At 47.7% G+C, this 20,241-nt stretch overlaps 1 protein-coding gene across 1 annotated transcript in view; it reads right to left on the bottom strand.

Moving 5' to 3' along the window:
• Positions 1-680: 680 nt before the first annotated feature.
• Taf1b (TATA-box binding protein associated factor, RNA polymerase I subunit B) overlaps positions 681-20,241 on the bottom strand; it is a 36,981-nt gene continuing 17,420 nt past the window's right edge. The window contains exons 9-15 of the mRNA XM_023702424.1: positions 10,847-10,994; positions 7,621-7,798; positions 7,068-7,114; positions 4,452-4,542; positions 2,480-2,550; positions 1,168-1,390; positions 681-969 (exon numbers count right to left, since the gene is read on the bottom strand). Coding sequence (XP_023558192.1) covers positions 771-969; positions 1,168-1,390; positions 2,480-2,550; positions 4,452-4,542; positions 7,068-7,114; positions 7,621-7,798; positions 10,847-10,994 — 957 coding nt within the window. The 3' untranslated portion in view covers positions 681-770. The remainder of the gene's footprint in view (positions 970-1,167; positions 1,391-2,479; positions 2,551-4,451; positions 4,543-7,067; positions 7,115-7,620; positions 7,799-10,846; positions 10,995-20,241) is intronic.

Here is a 20,241-nt window from a genome sequence, read left to right as displayed (position 1 = left end):
TCTGCTCTCTGCTCCTCCTCTCCTGTGAGCAGTGTGTCTTTTTTTTTTTTTTCGGAACCAGGGATTGAACTCAGGCCCTTGTGCTTTGCCAGACAAGCACTTATTCTACTGAGCCATCTCCCCGGCCAGCAGTGTGTCTTTCTGTGTAGAACTGGCACTATTCTTTTTCTCTCGGTGGCTCTGTGGAGGGCTGGATGACAAGGTCAGCAGGTACTTTATAGGTGCCTGGCTACCAGGAGCCAGATCCTGGGGCTACCCTGGTCCACTCTGGTGTCAGGAGTGGCTGTCGCTGGCTGCAGTGGTGCATGCCTATGATCCCTGGCCTTGGGCGGCTGAGGCAGGAGGATCACCGCGGATATAGTGAGACCTGCTTAAAAAACTGCAGCCAAACAGAAACACAGTGAAAGCAGAGGGGCACAGCGGTGCAGGCCTGATTCCAATGCCTAGCAGGCCAAGGTAGGAGGATCGCCACAAATTCATGACCAACCTGAACTACATAGCAAGACCCTGTCTCAGAAACCCAAAACCCACACCCATATAAATATAACAAACACAAATTCCTGGATTTATATAATTTATTATTGTTTTAATTTTTTCAAAGAATATATATCACTTTAAAAAATGCAAAGTTCACCTGTTTTACAATATACATTTTTACACAAGGATGTTCAGTTTATATATATATATATATATGAAATTGTATTTTCCATAATTCCACATTACTGTCATTTGCACAAAATTTTTTCAACAGTGTCTATTTCCTTTTTTCACTATCTTCTCCCTTTCCTGAATCTTGAGTTCTTCTTGGTTTCATTGTATTTCTTCTTAAAAAGTTTCTTTTCAATTAAGCTCACTTCATCATGGAGGAAGGCGGGCTTTATTCTCAGTAGGAAGGAGAAAAGGTTTAGGAGAAACTGATAGCTCAGAGAAAAATTGGATTCTTCATAAGTGGTCACATGCTTGCAGTAGCTGAAGAGGAAGGCAAGGGAGCAAGTTATCTTCCTATGGTAACTCAGCAATGTGCTGGACACCGCATGGTGGTGCACGCCTGCAATCTCAGCATTGGTGGCTGAGGCGGGAGGATCGCCATGAGTTTGAGGCCAGACTGGGCTACACAGCCTGACCCTGGCTCAAACCCAAAACCACCACAAATCACAAATCACCTACCTCCTGCAGAACTTCTGTGTACTCAGCCAGTATAAGGAGTTCTTGGTCAGCAGCGCCTGGCCTTTCTCTAGGAGGACACCCCGGAGGCTGTGGTTGTGGAAACAGGTTCGGTTAGGGTCACCTTCGGCCCAGCTGAGCTGGAAACTTGAAGGGCTTTTCTTTGCAACAGTCAGTGTTGGACCGGCCAGGGCACTGAACTGTTTCTGGAGACTCACCACCACTTCTGGAGATGGAAGAAAAGGTAAGGAAAAGCGAAAGAGTAGGCTGTGTTACATCCAGGCCAGCCTGCAGTGTCCTTGGCAGTGGCACAGGTATGCTGGCTTCTTAGTTTTGATAAAAGATGTTACAGCAGTGAATGAGGATAGCATCAGCAAGATAGAAACTGTGTAAGGGCAAAGAACCATGCATTTAAAAATGATTAAAATGGAGGTGCCCCGTTAGCGCAGTAGGTAGCGTGTCAGTCTCATAAAAATGATTAAAACGGTAAATTTTATGTATACTTGATCAAAATTTACAAAGAGCTAAGAGGGGCTGGGGAGATAGCTTGGCGGTCTAAGCACCTGCCTCGCAAGCACAAGGATCCAGGTTGGATCCCCAGTACCACATGCAGTGCCTGCCCCAGAACCCCTGGAGTGTCATGCCAGCTACCGAAACCGGGCATGGTGGTGCATGCCCGTAATCTCAGTGCTGGGGAGGCTGAGACAGGAAGATCACTACAAGTCCAAGCAGCATAGCGAGACTCTGTACTAAATAAATAAATAAATAAATGAATAAAAATAAAAAGAGGTAAGGGTGGTACAGATGTCATCTCAGCACTCTGGGAAGCTGAGGCAGGTGGCTTGCAAGTTCAAGGCTACCTTGAGCAACTCCACAAGATCCTGTCTCAAAAAGAAAAAGAAAAAAAATATCTATCTATCTATCTATCTATCTATCTATCTATCTATCTATCTATCTATCTATCTATAGATATATATTTAAGGCCTGGAGATAAGACTTGCAGTGAAGGCCCAGGGCTCAGCCCCCAGTACTGACCAAGAAAATAAAAGTGCAGTCTAGGAGCAAGCCCCTCAACAGTTCGTGCAGCCTGGGAAGTCTGGCATTTTACACTTTGTTGGGAACCTCAGGGCAGCTATGAGCGACGACAATCTCTGAGCTAACAGATTCTGTGAGATTTCTTGCAGAGGCTGTCGTGCTTTGCACTCCAGAACATTTTCAGAAGTACAGAGCTGCCTTGGGCTCTGGAGCCTCAGCCCAATCTATGTAGCTCTTGGACAGCGTCCCTGCCACCTGCTTACCGGAAGCCTCAACTCACCCCTTCTCTTGTACGCCACAGGCTTGTCAATGTGGGAGTGGTAGAGTGGCTTTTCGCTCTTCCACATGAACCTGTGAAAGGCAGGAGGTCAGCTGGAGCAGGAGGAACTGGGTGCACCCAACACACTCTGCACCATGTCCAGAGGCTGTGCCTATGCCGATGCAGTGGACAGTGTGGGCTCGGGGTTCACTGCACAGGTCAGGGGCTCCAAGTGGGAAATGGTGAGGGGCGGGTGTGCTACTGATTATACCACACTGAGTGGAAAGGGCAGCTGGGTGTGGTGGGGCATCGCTGTCATCCCAGCGGTCAGGAGGCTGAGGCAGGAGAAGCAGAGTTCAAGCCTGTCTCAGTGGATGTGGTTTCTCTCTGCAGAGCTCGCCTGCTGCTTCTGCTCCAAGTGAAGCCACCTGAGAAACAGCTGTCCCTCTCTGCCTCTGCCCTTCACCAGGGCTAAGTCCTGGCACTTCCAGCCAGGTTCACGCATAGAAAGGAGAGTGAGAGCCAGGCTCCCCAGCTCAATGCCTGGGAGTCCATCGAGCAGGATGCAGCTGGCTGGGGATGGTCACTGGCCGAGGGGGCAACACTGGACTGACCTGGCTCGCAGAGCCCCCACAGGCAGAGACTAAGAGTTGCTGCAATTCTGGGGTCACCTGCAAGCACTCCTGCACTCAGGCCTGGGGGAGGTGTACACTACTGCAGTGTCTGGGTCTAGTGACCATGTGTAAACTGCCACGCAGACACGTTGGTCTGCAACTGAGACAACAGTGCTCTCTTTTTTGGAGGAGGAGGACTTTTTTGAGATAAATCTTGGAGTATTGTTCAGTCTGGCTTTGAACTCATTATACAGCCCAGGCTGGTCTCAAACTCCAGGGATCCTCCTGCCTCAGCCTCCAGAGTGCTAGGAGTTCACCTGGTCTGCACACCCCTGCCACAGAAGTTCACCTCTTCTGTTGAAGTGGAACTATGCTGCGTTTCACCCTTTCACTCTCACTTGGCAGCGCACAGGTTACACGTGCCCACCCTGGCTCTTTCTCATGGCCCGGGGCACTGCACAGCATGCTGTCATGCAGCTGGTTCCCGCTCTCTGCTGCGGGATGCCTGGCTGCTGCCAGCAGGCAGTTGGTGCTGCGGCTGCTCTCAGTGTCTCACATGGATTCTCGTGTGGACATCAGCTCCCCACACTTGGGTAAAGGGTAGAGAGTGGATGGCCCTGGGTGTGGCCCTGCGCGTGTGTGACTTTGGGAGACACTGCCATGGCTGCACCGCCCTGTCACCACATGCAGAATGGCCAGGTTTGGGTTTTTTAAAGCTATTCTGAGATATTTCACTGTGGGTTTTTCCCTCTTGAAACGGTCTCTGTGGTTTAGGCTGGATAGGACTCACAGGGTGTTGCTCCACAGGGAAAAGCTTGTCTGGCATGTATGGTACACTGGGTTCTAGACCCCACACCTACAGAAAAATGCTATGTAGAGGGTGACTGCTTTTAAGACAAAGTCACAATGCTGATAGACTTCCACTTTCAAATGACATGGAAATAAAGTAGGTGAACCTAAGAAATGCGAAGAGAAGTGGGTGTGGCGCTGCAGGCCTGCCATCCCAGGACTCTGGGATGCTGAGGCCGGAAGGTTGCAAGTCCAAGCCCAGCCCGAGCAACTTTTTTTTTTTTTTTTTTTGCGGAACTGGGGATTGAACTCAGGCCCTTGTGCTTGCCAGGCAAGTGCTTATTCTACTGAGCCATCTCCCTGGCCCCATAGCCTGAGCAACTTAGCAAGACCCTGTCTCAAAATAAAAAACGGCCGGAGAGATAGCTCAGTGGGATAAGCGCTTCCCTGGCAAGCGCAAGGGCCTGAGTTCAATCCCTGTTTCTGCCATAAATAAATAAATAAAAATAAAAAACAAAAAGGGGTGGGGTGCAGCTCAGAGGAGGGGCGCCCTGGTGCTTCCCAGCACCACTGAAGAAGAGATAACATACTTGGCTCGAGCTTCCTCCCACTCCTGTTTCTTCTCCTCAAGAGTCTTTTTCATGACGCAGTACCACTTTCTGAAACTGAACCATGGCTTCTCTGGAAGAAACAGGGCTCGAGGTTACTGGGGAAACGGTGAGCCGCCCACTGGTAATGGCACTTCAGGCCTCCATCCAGGGACACAATAGAACACACAGCTCCCGCCCTTATCTGCCTTTTCACTGCCATCTCCCCTCTTCCTGCCTCTCTCTCCTACACGTACATAACTCCTGGACAGCAGGGACATACTCTGCACCTTTCCCCAAACCTGCTACCTGCCACACAGGTGTGGCACCCACCGGGAGGCCTACAGGCCTGCCAACGCCTGCACTGAGGGACATGCGACTAATATGTGTGCGAACCTCAGCTCTGAGCCCTGGATCTAGCCTTCCTGGGGCCCCGGGTCCCAGCCCATCTTTTCCAGTCTTACTTACTCCCATATTTTTCAAGCTATTTTTTTTTTTTTGCGAAACCGGGGATTGAACTCAGACCCTTGCACTTGCCAGGGAAGCGCTTATTCCACTGAGCCATCTCCCCGGCCCCTCTAGTCTTACTTAAACTATGGCTGTCTAGAGATCAATAGGAAAACAGATGGCACTGGGCAGCCGTGTTCCAGACGGGGCAGTTAGAGTGACGAGAACTGGGGGAAGCAGGTATGAAATAATAATCTTCTAGTGAAGATGGCTGCTTCAAAGTCCAGCTAAAAATCTTTTCAACTCATCAGCAGACCCACCACCTGCACCTACCAGCCTGGAAGCCCACTGGCCACAGAGGAGTGGAAGTGCCCAAGGCGTCAAGGGTGCCTGCGGGGCTGAGAGGGCTGTGTGCGCCCTCGCTAGGTCCCGACCTCCCTTCCAGGCAGCCAGGACCACGAGGGGACAACAGGCCCCGCCCTGCAGAGGGCACAGGTCTCTGCAAGCAGGGACCTGAGGCCTAAAGGGGAGGCAGAGCGCTCCCTTCATCATGCGTCTAAGTGGCCTGTGAGCACCGTCGTCGGCACCTCAAGGGGCCTCCAAGGAGCGAGCCAGTGTATGCTACTGCACAGATGCCTCAGGCAGCGCTCAGAGGGCAGGGCCACTCTGCACAGCTTCTGGAAAGAGCACTAAGATGTCGTTCTTCGAGCTCCTAAAAGCCGTGGCATAAATTATACTAACAAGAACAGAAAGAGAGTGGGTCTGAATTTAAGAACTTGAATATTAGCTGGGCGTGGTGGAGAAGCCATGTAATCCCAACACCCGGGAGGCTGAGACAGGAGGATCGCAGTAAGTTCAAGGCCAGTCTGAACTACATAGTAAGATCTCATTTAAAAAAAAAAAATCAAATGTTTGCCAAACCTCATAGAGTTGTTCGTAGCCCAGTTATTGTCAGATGATAAATACAAATTAAAAAAATAACAAGTGAGATGTAGTTCTTCCCTCTAGAGATTCCCACTCTGTTCATCACTTCTAAAGCACTTGTTATGGGCCGGCCTGATAGCTCAGCAGACTAACGTGCCTGCTTACGCAGAGTGGCCTAGTTCAATCCTCGGCATGCATGCTGGCCCTGCCCCTGGGATGCGCTGAGATGGTGACTGAGACTGGTGTGGTGGCGAGCGCCTATAATCCCAGCTCTTGGGAGGCTGAAAACAGGAGAATCACTACGAGTGCGATCTAAGTAGTGAGACCCTGTGGACCCTGTACGCCCTGTCCTAAATACATAAAAATAAAATAAAGCACTTGTTACATGCCAGATATTCTTTCTTTCTTTTTTAAAAAATCTTTTATGTATTTGGTATAAGGTCTCATTGCACAGCTCAGACTCGTAGTGATCCCCTTCCTTCTCTCAGCCTCCCCAGCACTGGGATTACAGATGTGCACACCATGCCCAGTTTGGGGACCAGCACAGTGTGCCAGGAATTCTCAGGCTGGCACAGCATGAGGCACCAGGGATTGAACATGGGTCCTTGCATTTACCAAGCAGGTGCTTAGACTGCTGAGCTATCTCCCTAATCTACATGCTAGGTATTCTTTTTCTGTTGTTTTGTTTTTTTGAGACAGGCCCTTGATAGGTAGTTCAGGCCAGCCCTGAACTCACCATGTAGCTCATTCTGGCCTTGAGCCCTTGCGATGGAGTAAGGAAAAGCAGAGGGACAGCACGAGCCAAGACTGAGGCCTAGGGCCAGCCAAATAGCTCAGTGGATTAAAGCGCCTACAAGCGGGCTCAGGAGCTGGGGGTTTGATCCCCAGGACTGCTGTGCTGGTCCCGTCCCCGGGGTACACTGAGATGGATTGAAAAAGCATGGAGGCATGTATGTGTAATCCCAGCTCTTGGGAGGCTATAAACAGGGGGATCCCTACGAGTCTGATCTAGTAGTGAGACCCTGAACACCCTGTAGCCCCTTCCCTAAAATAAAATAAAAAAGACTGAGGCCCACACGGCAGGAGTCACTGCTACCCACCTCGTAGGCAGGTGGCTGTGGTAACTGATAACCCTGGGACAGGTGCAGTGTACACACACACGTGTGCATGTGTATTACTCGAATTCCCACCCTGTGCTTACTGCATCACTTACCGTCCCTTTGAATTGAGAGATAAAAAATTAAGTACCTGTTTTGTTCTTTTCATTATTGACTTCAGCAAGGTCAGACAAAGACCTAGGGATAGCAATAATTGAATTGACTTATTTAGAAATCACACATGTGACAGCTGAATTTTGTCTTCTTTTTTCTTTTGAGATGGGGGTCTCACTTTGTGGTTCCCCCATGTGTGGTCCAGGCTGGCCTTGAACCTGCAGCAATGTTCCTGCCCATTCTCCTGGCTGCTGGGATCACAGGTATGTGTACCACACCTGGCTGACAGTTATATTCTGAATTCTTCTGAGAGAAAAGTACGAATCAGTATTTGACATGGATACCAAGTCTTTTTGGAGAAACAATGATTGAAGCTGGAGGAAGATATTATATAAACCATTCTCGCCAGGCTTGGTGTCACGAGGCTGAGACAGGATCCCTGTGAGTTTAAGGTCAGGCTGCGCTACACAGTGAGCTCAAGGCCATACTGAACTGCATAATGGGATCCTGTCTCAAAACAAACAAACCCCCCTACATACTCAGAACGGCAGGATAAAGTGTTATTTGCCACAAACTGGAGATACTCTCACCATTCTAAGTTGTCGTCCAATAGGAAGAGCAGTTTCAAGACCACCACAATGAGCGCAACAGCTTGCACGTCATACTTCACAGTTTTTGCAGCTTTAGCGACTGGGTCAAACGTCAGGGAAGCCACCTCTCCCATCCCGGTCATCTCCGTCACTTGGTAGGTTAACCCATGCATTTCATCTGTTGAAGAATGAAACAGTCAAATGTGAATTAAATTCTTCGGCAAACTAGACTACAACAGTATGTGTATCTATAAGATAAGAGGCCACACAAAGGGCATGTACCTGAAACCCCAGCTACCCAGAAGGCTGAGGCAGGACAGCTCAAGGCCAGCATGGGTAACCTAGTGAGACTGTCTCAAAATAAAATTTAAAAGTGGGGAGTCAGGGGTGTAGCTCTGCACTCCTTGGGTACAAGCCTTAGTTCTGGGGAAAAAAGACCTGATGCTTCTCTAGGATCTGTAGGATCTGCTGGAACCTCAAGGTGCTGTCTGTATGAGAAACGTAGAGGCTGAGTCTTGGCAAGGCCCCCATTACTAGGCCTCTCCAAAGCCCCTGGCTTGAAAGGGCCACTTTAATATTTCAGTGCATGTACTTCTGATTCCCTGTAGCTACAGTCATGTTATTTTGTAATCTGGCTTGTTTCACTTTATTTTTATAACATAAAACATTTTCAGTCCCTTAAGTAACTCTTAAGAGCTATACAGTACACTTGGGCATGGTGGCTCACAGCCATAATCCCAGCACTGTGGCAGGCTGAGGCAGAAAGACTGCAAGTTTGAGCCCATCTTGGACAAACCAGTGAGCCTTGATTGGAAATAAAAAAATAAACTGGGATGGTGGCACACACCTATGATCCCAGCATGTAGGAGGCTGAAGTAGGAGGATCACCATGAGTTCGAGGGTAATGTGGTCTATATAAGCAAGTTCAAGGTGAGCCTGGACTTCACAGCAAGACCCTGTCTCAAAAAACCAAAAATTGGGCTGGGGAGATAGGCGTCTCCAAAGCTTCTGGCTTGAAAGGGCCACTTTAGTATTTCAGTGCATTTACTTCTGATTCCCGGTAGCTACAGTCATGTTAGACCTGCTACAGTCAGGTCTAAGTGCCTGCCTGCCAAGCAAAATGTCCCAAGTTTGATGCCCAGTACTGCATGCTGTGCCAGCCCAGAGCCTGATGGCCACTCAGACTGGGCATGGTGGTGCATGCCTATCATTCCAGAGCTGGGGAGGCTGAGCTAGGAGGATCATGGAGTCCAAACTGTGTAGTGAGACCAAATAAATATATATATAAAAGATTTTTTAAAAATAACCACAAATAAATAATAAAAGAAAGAAAAAATAAATAACAAAGGGCTGGGATGTAGTTCACTGTGAGGCCCTGGGTTTGATCTCCAGTACAACACACACACACACACACACACACACACACGCACAAATAAATAAAAACAAAAACAAAAAAGAATGCAGTTGGGCATGGTGGCACACACCTGTGATCCCAGAACTCAGGAGGCTGAGGCAGGAGAATCATTGTGAGTTCAAGACCAGCCTGGGCTACAAAGTGAACTCAAGGCCAGCCTGAACTGCATAACGAGACCCTGTCTCAAAAAGACCAAAAAAAAAAAAAAAAAAAAAAAAAAAAAAAAAAAAAAAAAAAAGAAAGAAAGAAAGAAAAGAAAAACAGCAATTTTGACTTATCATCAAATGAAAATGCAGAAAAAGATCTTCCAAATTCTGGAATCTTTAAAAATTTTTTTTCTTTTAATCATTCATTCATTCATTCATTCATTCATTCACTTATTTGGTACAGGGTCTTACTATGCAGCTCAGACTTGTAGTATCCTCTTGTCTCAGCCTCCCCAGTGGGGACTGTGGTGGCCAGCTCGGTGAAGGGCTGGCACGGCATGCGGTACTGGAGATAATACCTGGGTCCTTGTGCTTGCCAGGCAGACTCCTAGACTACCAAGCTATCTCCCCGGCCCCTAAATTCTGAAATCCTAATCAAATAGAGGCTCCTAAAGTCTCAACGAGGGATACATACTCCTTGGCTCTATAAGTGACTTCTTGAAAGTTTATTTTTGTTCTTGTATATGAAAATATGTCATTTATATTCGTACATATATTGCCACGTTTTTAATTTACATTTATAGTTAACACATAATCTTGTATATTTAATTTTCACATCTGCATTCCTACTTAAAATATTCAAGGGCATCATGGTGCTGTAGGCCTAGAGTCCCAGCTACCCTGGCAGCTGAGGCAGGAGGATCACTTGAGCTCAAGAGTTCAGGATCTGTGGATGTAACAGGTGAGACCCTTGTCTCACAACACAATGGCAAAAACAAAGAAAAAGACATTAAATTGCATTTTGATGCTGCGTCAGCCACAACATAGCTATCCCACATTTGTGTTTTCCCTTAAGAATAAAAGCCTGCCCCACTCACATTCCCAGTCTAGCAAGAAGCTCAGGGAGGGTGCCAGCAGGGTGACCGTCCTGCCACGCTGGGGGCAGGCAGGGCAAGGCTCTTCCACAGCCGGGGCTGCTGTCTTCCACTGTGCACCAGGATAGGAGCAGGCTTTGATCTCCTTTCCTTTCAGGTACTGGAAGCCACAGATGTCATCAAGGGACAAAAATGTTAATGGCTTCTAGGATTTATTCAAGTCAGAATTGGTTACACAGTTGCAATAATACCTTACCCAACACTACTTTTTACAAAGCTGGTCATAGCAACGTTGAGAGCTGCTACTCCACTCCTCCTCAGCAAAACTGCTATAAAAATCACAGCCTCTCTCAAGCAGAAATCTCCCATGCCAAGCAGAATATTTCTGAACAGTGTCCCTGGAAGCATTTTTTTTTTCACTCTGTTTTAATAGGTTACACAGATGAATGAGTTCTATTTTGGCAGACTGCTTAAGCACTGCAGGGCAGGGGTGTGCGTTTAAGAAACAAACTCCCTATGTCGCCCAGGCTGGCCTTGAACTCATGGCAATCCTCCTGCCTCAGCCTCCTAGGTGCTGATGTGGCAAGTGTGTGCCACTATACTTGGGCATTTTAAATGGACTCCACTTTGAAAGGCCTGAATCCTTTTCAGAAAGGATGCCGAAATGAAGTTTCATGCTGCTATGCGGCACTTCTAGGGGTGCCAGTAGTCTGTGATGGGAAAAAGCTTCCGTCCCTGCTCATCACAGCCCTGCTGGTGGCAGCTCTTCACTGAGCAGCCCACACACTCACCAGGGAGGTTGGCTTCCAGCAGGTACTTCACGCACAGGATGTTGGGGTGGAGGAAGCAGTCTTTGGTGATGTCCGGAAATCGGGGTAAGTCCAAAAATGTGGCGATTTCAATGGTGTGTTTATAGATCTCCTCGTAGTCAGGCCAAGACTGAAACCAAAGGAGGTTATTGGAGTAGTCCTGATTTTAACATCATACATTATTGAATAATCTTTGTGAGGGAAATATGAGGAAGGAAACACCCACCAATCTTTACTATTTTAACTTAAGCAAACTTTCTTTGGAGATGGGGTCTCATGTATAGCCTAGGTCAGCCCTCCTGCCTCAGCCTCCTGAAGGCTGGGATTACAGGCGCACACCACCACACGGGGCTTAATTTACTTATTTTAAAAAGCAATGAGACTAAATTAAAAAGCCACTAAAGATGTTTGTCTCTGAAAATTCTTGCTGGCTCTACTCATGGTGTATAGAATGAAAGTGTCACCCTGGCTCTGAAAGGTCAGCTGAGGGACTGAGTGGAGACTTGGGAGTCACAGCACTGCCTAAATGGCTCTAACATACACTAGCTGCTCACCCCTTTCTCCTGTGTGCAGCCCCCTGGGATGTGATATTCACATGCTTCTACTTGAGGTAAGACCAGGATCTATGTCTAGTGGTTGCAAATCCATACTTAATTTCACACAAAACTCCTTCATACACAATTCTTTTATGAGGTTCAGAAAAAAATCTTTTTTTCTGGGTAAATGCTAATACATTCTGTCCAGTCCTTTAAGATCCTCTGCTGTTCTTTGCCCATGTGCTTTCTATTTCTGCAACGCACGAACGGTTCTCATGTCAATACCACACGTGATTCTGCTCCTTTATCCATCCAGCCATGTGAAATATTAGGCACAGAGCCTATTCTATGTGAGGTATTCTGGGAAAGAGGGTGAGATAAGACTGAATGAAGAGGTCGGGGGATGGCTCAGTAGAATAAGCGCTTCCCTGGCAAGCGCAAGGGCCTGAGTTCAATCCCCAGTTCCGCAAAAACAAAACAAAACAAAAAACTGAATGAAACAGACCCTCCAAGGAGTTTACAATGTAGAGGGAAATGTGCAAAACCAACTGGTGTGCAACACAGGAAGCTGCTCGGCAGGAGCAGGATCAATAGACGGCTCACAGCATCTCAGAACTGTTACTGGATGACCTGTTAGCACTGGTCCTGGCTATTCTACGGCACCACGGATCTGTTGATAGGACCTGAGCATGCTCAGCGAGTGATATTCCACAACAAAGCTCCGTACTCTGACAAGAATCTGCACACACTGTGGAAAGCCAGGTGCTACACAGAGTTTCCACAGCACTACTTGTATAAGCCCCCAACAGTAAGCTCCCCAAATGTGCATCAAGGACAGGAGAGAGCTACACATGTTGATACATAAGGTGTGACCACAAATATAGTAGGGTCTTTTTTGCACTGGGAATCAAACTCAGGACCTTGTACCTGGCAGGCAGGCGCTGTGCCACTGAGTTATACCCTGAGCCCAGTGACTGCTTACATTAAAAAACATGTTACTGTAAGACACACTGCCATGAACCCCTCTCAAACTCCTCTTTGATTCCCACACATTCATCCCATGGTGTGGGAAACTTGCCCTTTCTGCAGCAGCTCTGGAGTCCTCTTTCCTGAGTTAGCATATACTGTGCTGGCCTAGCTGCCTCGATATCTTGAATGGATCTGAAAGTTTCCCTTTCATGGTCATTTTGACTCTGAGGAAGAGCCAGAGGTCACATGGTGCCAGACCCAGTGAGTAAGGTGGATGAAGACACAGCGTTGTTTTTAGGAGCCATCTTTCTGCTGAATGGTGCTGGGAAGGATCAGTCACTATAGGTTTGCTCTCACCTGGTAGAGACCCTCAGGAAAAGGAGGAAGGGAAGGAGGGAGGCAGGCAGGCAGGCAGAGGATAAGCCGGGGACTGGATGGAAACCCTCAGCCTCCTGCCTCATTCGGGCTTCATCACTCTAACACAAATCACACAGCAATACCGAGGGTTACTCAGGATGGGGGTGGGGTTGGTGTGTGCGAAAACAACAGGGTGGGGGCGCACAGGCCTAGGAAACAGCTGAAGGAGGCTCCTCCTCTGAGAGCGCTGATGAGGGGACTAACAGGTTGGGTGGTGCCCTTTCTTCTCCCTGGTTCATGAGGGGTGCGACACTGCTCTGAGGCAACATGAGTCACCAGGGCACCAAGCCACTCGGTGGGTTTGGCCAAACCAGTGGGGCATCTTTTTAAGTCACTCAAAGACTGGAGAGTTGTTTATCAACATTGAGAAAGGTGCTGCTGTGCTTCAGAACGGATCTCCAGCTTCCTCTATGTCACTTCTTGCTGAGGATGATGAAATTTTCCCCACCCCAGGACTTGGACTGAACTGAGAGCCTTTACTGAATGACACCCCCAGGACCTTTTCACTTTTATTTTGAGACAGGGTCTCACTAAGTTGCTAAACTGCCCAGGTTGGGTTCTAATTTGCGATCCTCCTGCCTCAGTCTCCTAGAGTACCAGGATTACAGGCAATGCGGCACCATGCCCAGCTCAAAAGGACTAATTCTTGAGACATCTTAGAAACATGGCAAAGGACTGTGGCTGAATCATGTGTATACTACATAGCATCTGCTTAGAAACTGGTCTGAAGGTTGGAAATAAAGCTGTGGCTGAAAAGACTGAAGTGGAGTTCCTGTCTCTGAGTCCCCAGCAGAATAAACTGTACAGAGGGCAGATGAGTGTCTAGGCCCCACATCTTGCTTGTCCAGGGATCTGGCTGCCTAGCAGATACAATGTCTCCAAAGACACAGGATTTTCAGTTTTTGGCTTACTCAGCCAGATGAACTGAAAGCTTTTGACAGAAGTAAACAGAACTTCAGATCAGCATGGTCTTCAGAGCTCTTGCGTGAAAGATGAAGCAGCAGAAGAGGCAGAGACAGGAAGCGGTGGTGGTGGTGGTGGTGGTAGTGGTAGTGGAGGAGGAGGAGGAGGAGGAGGAGGAGCAGCAGCAGCAGCAGCAGCAGCAGCAGCAGCAGCAGCAGCAGCAGCAGCAGCAGCAGCAGCAGCAGCAGAAGCAGGAAGAGCAGGAGGAGACAATCTTCAAAAAAAAATAAGTAAATGAATGCAATGCAAAGCTGTGCACCAGGGCTGGGAATCAGGGCTCAGCCAATGGATGACGGAGCCGCCCAGCTCAGCAGCTCTGGGCCCTGCCTGTGACTCTGTCTTGGGTTGGGGCAGAGGTGGGTGGAACGAAACTCCTGGGTGGTGTGGAAAGGAAAACAGGGTGCTAAACGCCTCTGTGTCCCGCCGCCACTGCCCAGAGTTCAGGAGTAAGGTCAGATCCATGCCACTGGGAACAGGAGCCTTTAAACAAGAAGAACAGGACAAATTCCTTGGAGGAGCTCGCCTACGGTTGCAGGGTGGAGAGGGGCTCCCACTCTTGGAGGAAAGGTTGTAGTAAAGGTGTGTGCGGCTGGCTGTGATGCCAGAGATACAACCGCCACAGACACAGCAGCAGCACCGTCCAGGCAGGCAGCCCACGCATGTGGAGCTCCGTGTTATCTCCCAGCCATCTCCTTGCACAATTGCACCTTTTGTCATCCCCAGTGGAGGTTCTGCTGAGGGAGAAGCCAAGACGTAGCAGAGAGCGCTGAGACACGGAAGGGGAAGAAAAGGCTTCCTTTGTTCAGGAGAGCCCTTTCCATTTAAAAGTTTCAACACACCACACTAGAGTGAATGAATGCACTTTTGTGACCGAAAGCCTGGCACACAATGAAGAAAAGCCACTGTCAAGTAAATAAACAGCTCAAGCAGGCACCCAGGCTGCTAAAGGGACGTGGTGGGGGTAGCCTTCTGTGACACACAGGACAACAGCAACAGCATCCTTCATTACAATAGAGCCATCACAAGCTTAGTGTTCCTTAGAAGACCACAGGCTGCAATCAATTGTTCCAGCATGCATGAAACTCAGAGTGCCTGGGAAAGCATTTTAATTGAATTTCACAAATATTCCAGTGAGTTTACTTTCCCCCAGAAGCAATGCTTCGAGACAGGCAGAGACAAGCTACAGTTTCTGTTACACAACACAGGCTCCCGTGATAAGGCGGATTACAATGCTCTTCAGGGCCCAACTTCCTGCTGGACTATTTAAAAAAAAAAGCAAAGCGCCCCTCCCTACTCATTGTTGTTCAGAAGCTAAGACTCAGCTAAGAGGCTAATGCTCCACGCACCTGTTAATCCCAATTTACCACTGGACTCCCTGTGACAGAGGAAAAGGAATAAGGAATAGAACTATCCTGAGGAAGGGCGAAGCACTGTGCTATTTAAGGAGGGAGGGAAAATAAATCCCACACATTATGATTCATGCAATCATTCACCTCGTATTTTTCTGGCTGCTGGAATTATCATATCATGGTTGCAAATCTACCATACAGTAGCACAAAACACTTTTCACGTTCAAAGTCCCATCTTGTGGAAGTTTTCAGTGGCCACAGTACTTTACGGGTACACATTCTTGGGTCATGAGGGTGAACCACAGATGGAAACCTTATGAACACATACAGAGTGAAGAGGTGCTGGTCAATGGGGACTTGCCAACTGGATTAGAGAAAGTCACCTAATTTGGCCTCAGAATTAAAGCTGGAAAGACCTTTTGGATTTCATTAGGATCAATCTGTCCTTATTGGGCTCAGTGGCACATGCCTGTAATCCCAGCAGTCCAGAGGCTGAGGCAGGAGGATCCTCACAAGTTTGAGGCCAGTGTGGGGTATATAATGAGCTCAAGGCCAACCAGGCCTGCGTAACAAAACTCTACCTCCAAAAGAAATGCCTGTCCTTTACTCTGCTGCTTGTTGTGAAGCTGATCTAATTACACAGAATCACACTGAAGGAATTTAAAAGATGGTGTTCAGAAGAACAGAGAATCCCCAAACAATTTGTACGGACTCCCGGGAGGATTACGTGGTTACTGTGACATCTGAGTCCCTTTGTCACCCTTAGTTATTCTGGGAAATGGCAAAACCCATTATCCTTTTCTTTTTTTTTTTTTGTGGTACTGGGGATTGAACTCAAGACCTTGTGCTTGCCAGGCATCTCCCTGGCCCCAAAACCCATTTTCTATCTCCTTCCAGCAATATAGGGAAGTCCTGGTTTGAACCTGTTGGGTACTGGCATGGATTCAGCCAAGAGCAAATGGACCCACTCGGGATCACAGTCCCACTTAGACAAGAATTGACTGCAGGCGTTAGGGAGAGGAATTACAAAAGAATCATCAGCTATGGTCCCAATTCTCTAAGATTTCACTCCTTGCAAAAATACAAAAAACTCCAAGTATTATATGGCCTTCTAGTCTTCTTTCAGAAATTCTTTGACAGTATCTTATTGCTGCCTTAAAATTTTTGAAAAATATACATGTGGCATATTATAACTATGGAAGTCTGATCAAGAGAGGAGAAATGAGGTCTAAGATTATTGCACAGTATGGTCATGACAGTTGATAATGATGTGCTGCATATTTCAAAATAAGTAAGGGAGCAAATGTCTAAAGTCTTGCTACAAAAAGGACAGGCAGATAAAGTTACAGTGTGCTAAGCAGCTTGACTTCATTGCCTCACACAGTAAGCATATATTTACACAGGCTGGGCATGGTGGCCCATGCCTGTCATCCCAGCACTTAGTAGTCTTTTTTTTTCTGTGGAACCCCTGTCCCTTGCGCTTGTCAGGGAAACACTTTTTCTACTGAGCCATCTCCCTGGCCCCTATAATTTTGAGTCATAATCTTTTTTTTTTTTTTGGCAGAACCAGGGATTGAACTCAGGCCCTTGCACTTGCCAGGTAAGTTCTTTATTCTACTGAGCCATCTTCCTTACCTCAGCACTTGTGAGGCTGAGGCAGGAGAATCACCTGGAGTTTGAGGCCAACCCTGGCTATATAGTGAGACCTTGTAATCCCAGCTTCAACTTGGGAGGTTGAAGCAGGATGATCACTGAGTTTGAGGCCAGTCTGCACTACAAAGTGAGTTCAAGAGAAGCCTGGACTGCATAGTGAAACCTTATCTTTTTTTCTGATCAAGAAAGAAAGAGAAGGGCTGGGGAGATAGCTCAGCAGCCTAAGCATCTGACTGGCAAGTGCAAGGATCTGAGTTCGATCCCTGGTACTGCATGCTGTGCCAGTCCTAGAACCCCAGGCATGCCATACCAGCTCCAAAACCAGGCATGGTGGTGTATGCCTGTAATCCTAGCGCTGGGGAGACTGAGACAGGAGGATCATTAGAAGTCTGAACTTTGTAGCGAGACCCTGTATCAAATAAAAGAAAGAGGGCCAGCCAGATAGCTCAGCAGTCTAAGTGCCTGCCTGGCAAACACAAAGACCTGGGTTTGATCTCCTAATGTTGTGCTGACCCTGCACCGGCCCTGCCCTGGTGGCCCATGCCTATGATCCCAGTGCTGGGGAGGCTGACAAGTCTGAGCTGTGTAGTCAGACCTTGTACCAAATATATATATATATTATATATATATATATTTGTGCCGGAAAAAGTGCCAGCAAAGGGATTATTACTAGGGCCTTTTGTACAAACAAAACCATGAGGCTGTAGTAACTTGATCCATTTGGGCAAAGAATTAAGCAAATGTCAGTCATGGATAATAGTTATGAATTGAGACCACCACTGCTTAAAAATCTAGGCATGAAAAAGAGTAGTTTGGCTAACACTCCAAAAGCACCTGAAGACTGGCTCCACTCTCACTGTCTGAAAGTTACTATTTGGAATGCTTCTGTTTCTGCCCAGGAAGACTCATGGCTATGGGGATGGACTTCCCACCATAAGCACAGCAATCTGGGAAAAAAGTACCGGAGGACCTGGACCACCTGGGACACAGGGCTGGAGTCCCAGCGCACTGAAGTGGTGGCCCCAAGCTGCCTGCAGCCAGTTTCCAAACTGCAGGGCAGGAGTGGGGTACAAATTACTCTGCAGCAGGGCCAACAGACAGGTCACACAGTGGATTCCCAGAGACTGAGGTGGCTGTCCTTTGTGGACACGGACCCCTCAGGTCTATGCTGAGCATTGACCTGAAGTGTGCCATGGAAACCTGAGGCTGGGGGAAAACACAGAAAGCAGCAAAGCTGACAGTGGGGAGCCACACAAAGCCAGAGGCAGTGCCAAGGAGACGCTCAGCCTGGAGGGGGCCAGCTCAGCCCTGGAGTGAGGAGCTGAGGCCTCCCAGCAAAGCTCAGGGGCAGGCTCCTGCAGGGCCCAGATGACCTTGAAGTTACTTAATTATGTCGGAGAACAAAAGTCCAGCAACAACAAACACTCACAGTGGCTGTATCCACTCAAAAACTCTGAAGTACTAAAGATGCAGGAAAATGATCCATAATCAAGAGAAAAACCAATCAACAGAAAGAGACCCTGAAATAACTGTGACTACGGAGATGGCAGATAAGAGCCTTGAAAGAGCTCTTGTAAAAATCATAAACACACTCAAAGATATAAAAGTAACTATGAGGCTAACAAGAAAAGAAGCAGAATATTAGAATGGAAGTTCTAGCTGGGCGTGGTGGCACACACTAGCAATCCCAGCTACCTGGGAGACTAACGCAGAAGGATCTCAAGTTCAAGCCAGCCAGGCAACTTAATGAGATCCTGGCAAAAAAGAAAAAAATGAAAAGGCCTGGGAAACGTAGTGCAACACCTGAGTTTAATCTCCTGTCCCACAAAACAAAATAAAACAGAAAAGAAATTTTTAGACATCGAAAACACAGTGAATATATGATGACAGACTAAAAGCTCAAGAAGTATCGATTAGGGGCCAGGAAGATGGCTCAGTAGAATAAGCGCTTTCCTGGCAAGCTCAAGGGCCTGAGTTCAATCCCTGGTTCTGGAAAAAAAAAAAAGAAAAAGAAGTATTGATCATTGATTTCAAAGACATGCCAACAGAAATGAAAATCTAAGCGAGACTGAAGTGGTGAAGCCTTAGGAGAAAGCAAGGCAAAGGCAGAAAACACTTCCATTGAAAACATAAGGAAGAAAATGTTCCAAATCTGATGAAAACTACATCTAAGTTAAATCCCACTCAAAAGGACAGGGTACACAAAAATCTAATTCCTAACAACAAGAGAGAAAAAGAAAATCTTAAAAAGCAGCCAGGGAAGGAAACTACATTACACGAGGAGGGAAAGGTTGGTGGCGGTGGCAGCAGAAGGTCATCATAAGGCAGGCAGCCCTGCATCCCTAGAGCCATGTGGGCAGTGGGCCTGTCTGCTGGCGAGGCTGTCACGGCCCAGGATGGCCCTGAGCAACCCCCAAGCCAGAGTCCAGCACAACAACTAGCCAGACACTGCCCCCACTGCCAGAAAGCCTGCCATGTCCTCAGCACAACTGCCAGGAAGCGGCAGTCCTGGCCCATGGAGCCATGAGACAACTCTGCAGTCCCCAATACCACAGCCAAGGCCACTGATGCTGCCACGGATGCCAGCAATGGAGGTACAGCTGAAGAACCTGTGGGACCATACTGCTGCATTCATCTTGAACCAAAGCCCACACACCCCAACATCCACCCCCAGAGCAGGGCTCTCCGTACAGGGAAAATCCGCCAAGTAACTGGAGGAGATGACGGGAATGCACAGATACCAATGCAAGGACAAAAGAAACGGGCCACTGCCAGGGGACAGAGGGAGGCTCTGGTAACAGACTTAAAGAAATTTATTTATGAAATGCCTAAAAGGGAATTCACAATAATGATCTCAAACAACCTCACTGAGACATAGGAGAACAGAAAAACAACTCATGATATTGGGAAAATAATTCATGAACTGAAAAAGAAATTCAACAGTGGTAGATATAAAAAGAACTGAAAGCTTGCAGCTAAAAAGTTCTGTGAATGAAATAAATAGGATCTAGTGCTAAACAGTACATAAGTACACAGAAGAAAAAATCTGTGAGCTTGAAGACACTCTTTTGAATGAACCCAGTAAGTGAGAAGAAAGGAAAACAACTAAAAAGAACAAAAAAGCTTCCTGTGGGACACTAAGAGCAAGAAGGGCTCACGCTCTGGGAGTCTCGCAGGGGGAGCTAGAGTCACAGCAGAGGAAACTAAGCAGAAGGCAAAGCTGTCAGGAACAAAGTCAGTATAAGATGACAAAAGCTGGGTGTGGTGCACACCTGTAAACCCAGCAGTTGGTAGGCTGAAGCAGGATGATGTCCTTGAGCCAAGGCCAGCCTGGACTGTATAAGTGTCCAAGGCAGCCTGAGCTACACAGTAAGACCTCGTCTCAAAAACAAACAAACAGGGGCTGGTGAGATGGCTCAGTGGTCTAAAGCACCTACTTAGAACAAGCTTAGCAAAGCACAGGGACCACGGTTCAATCCCCCAGCACCAC

Source organism: Octodon degus, unplaced genomic scaffold (assembly GCF_000260255.1).
Source record: "Octodon degus isolate 3935 unplaced genomic scaffold, OctDeg1.0 scaffold00151, whole genome shotgun sequence".
NCBI classification, from domain to species: domain Eukaryota; kingdom Metazoa; phylum Chordata; class Mammalia; order Rodentia; family Octodontidae; genus Octodon; species Octodon degus.
The sequence above is the reverse complement of the archived record's forward strand: the minus strand, read 5'-3'. Positions and strand labels throughout refer to the sequence as shown.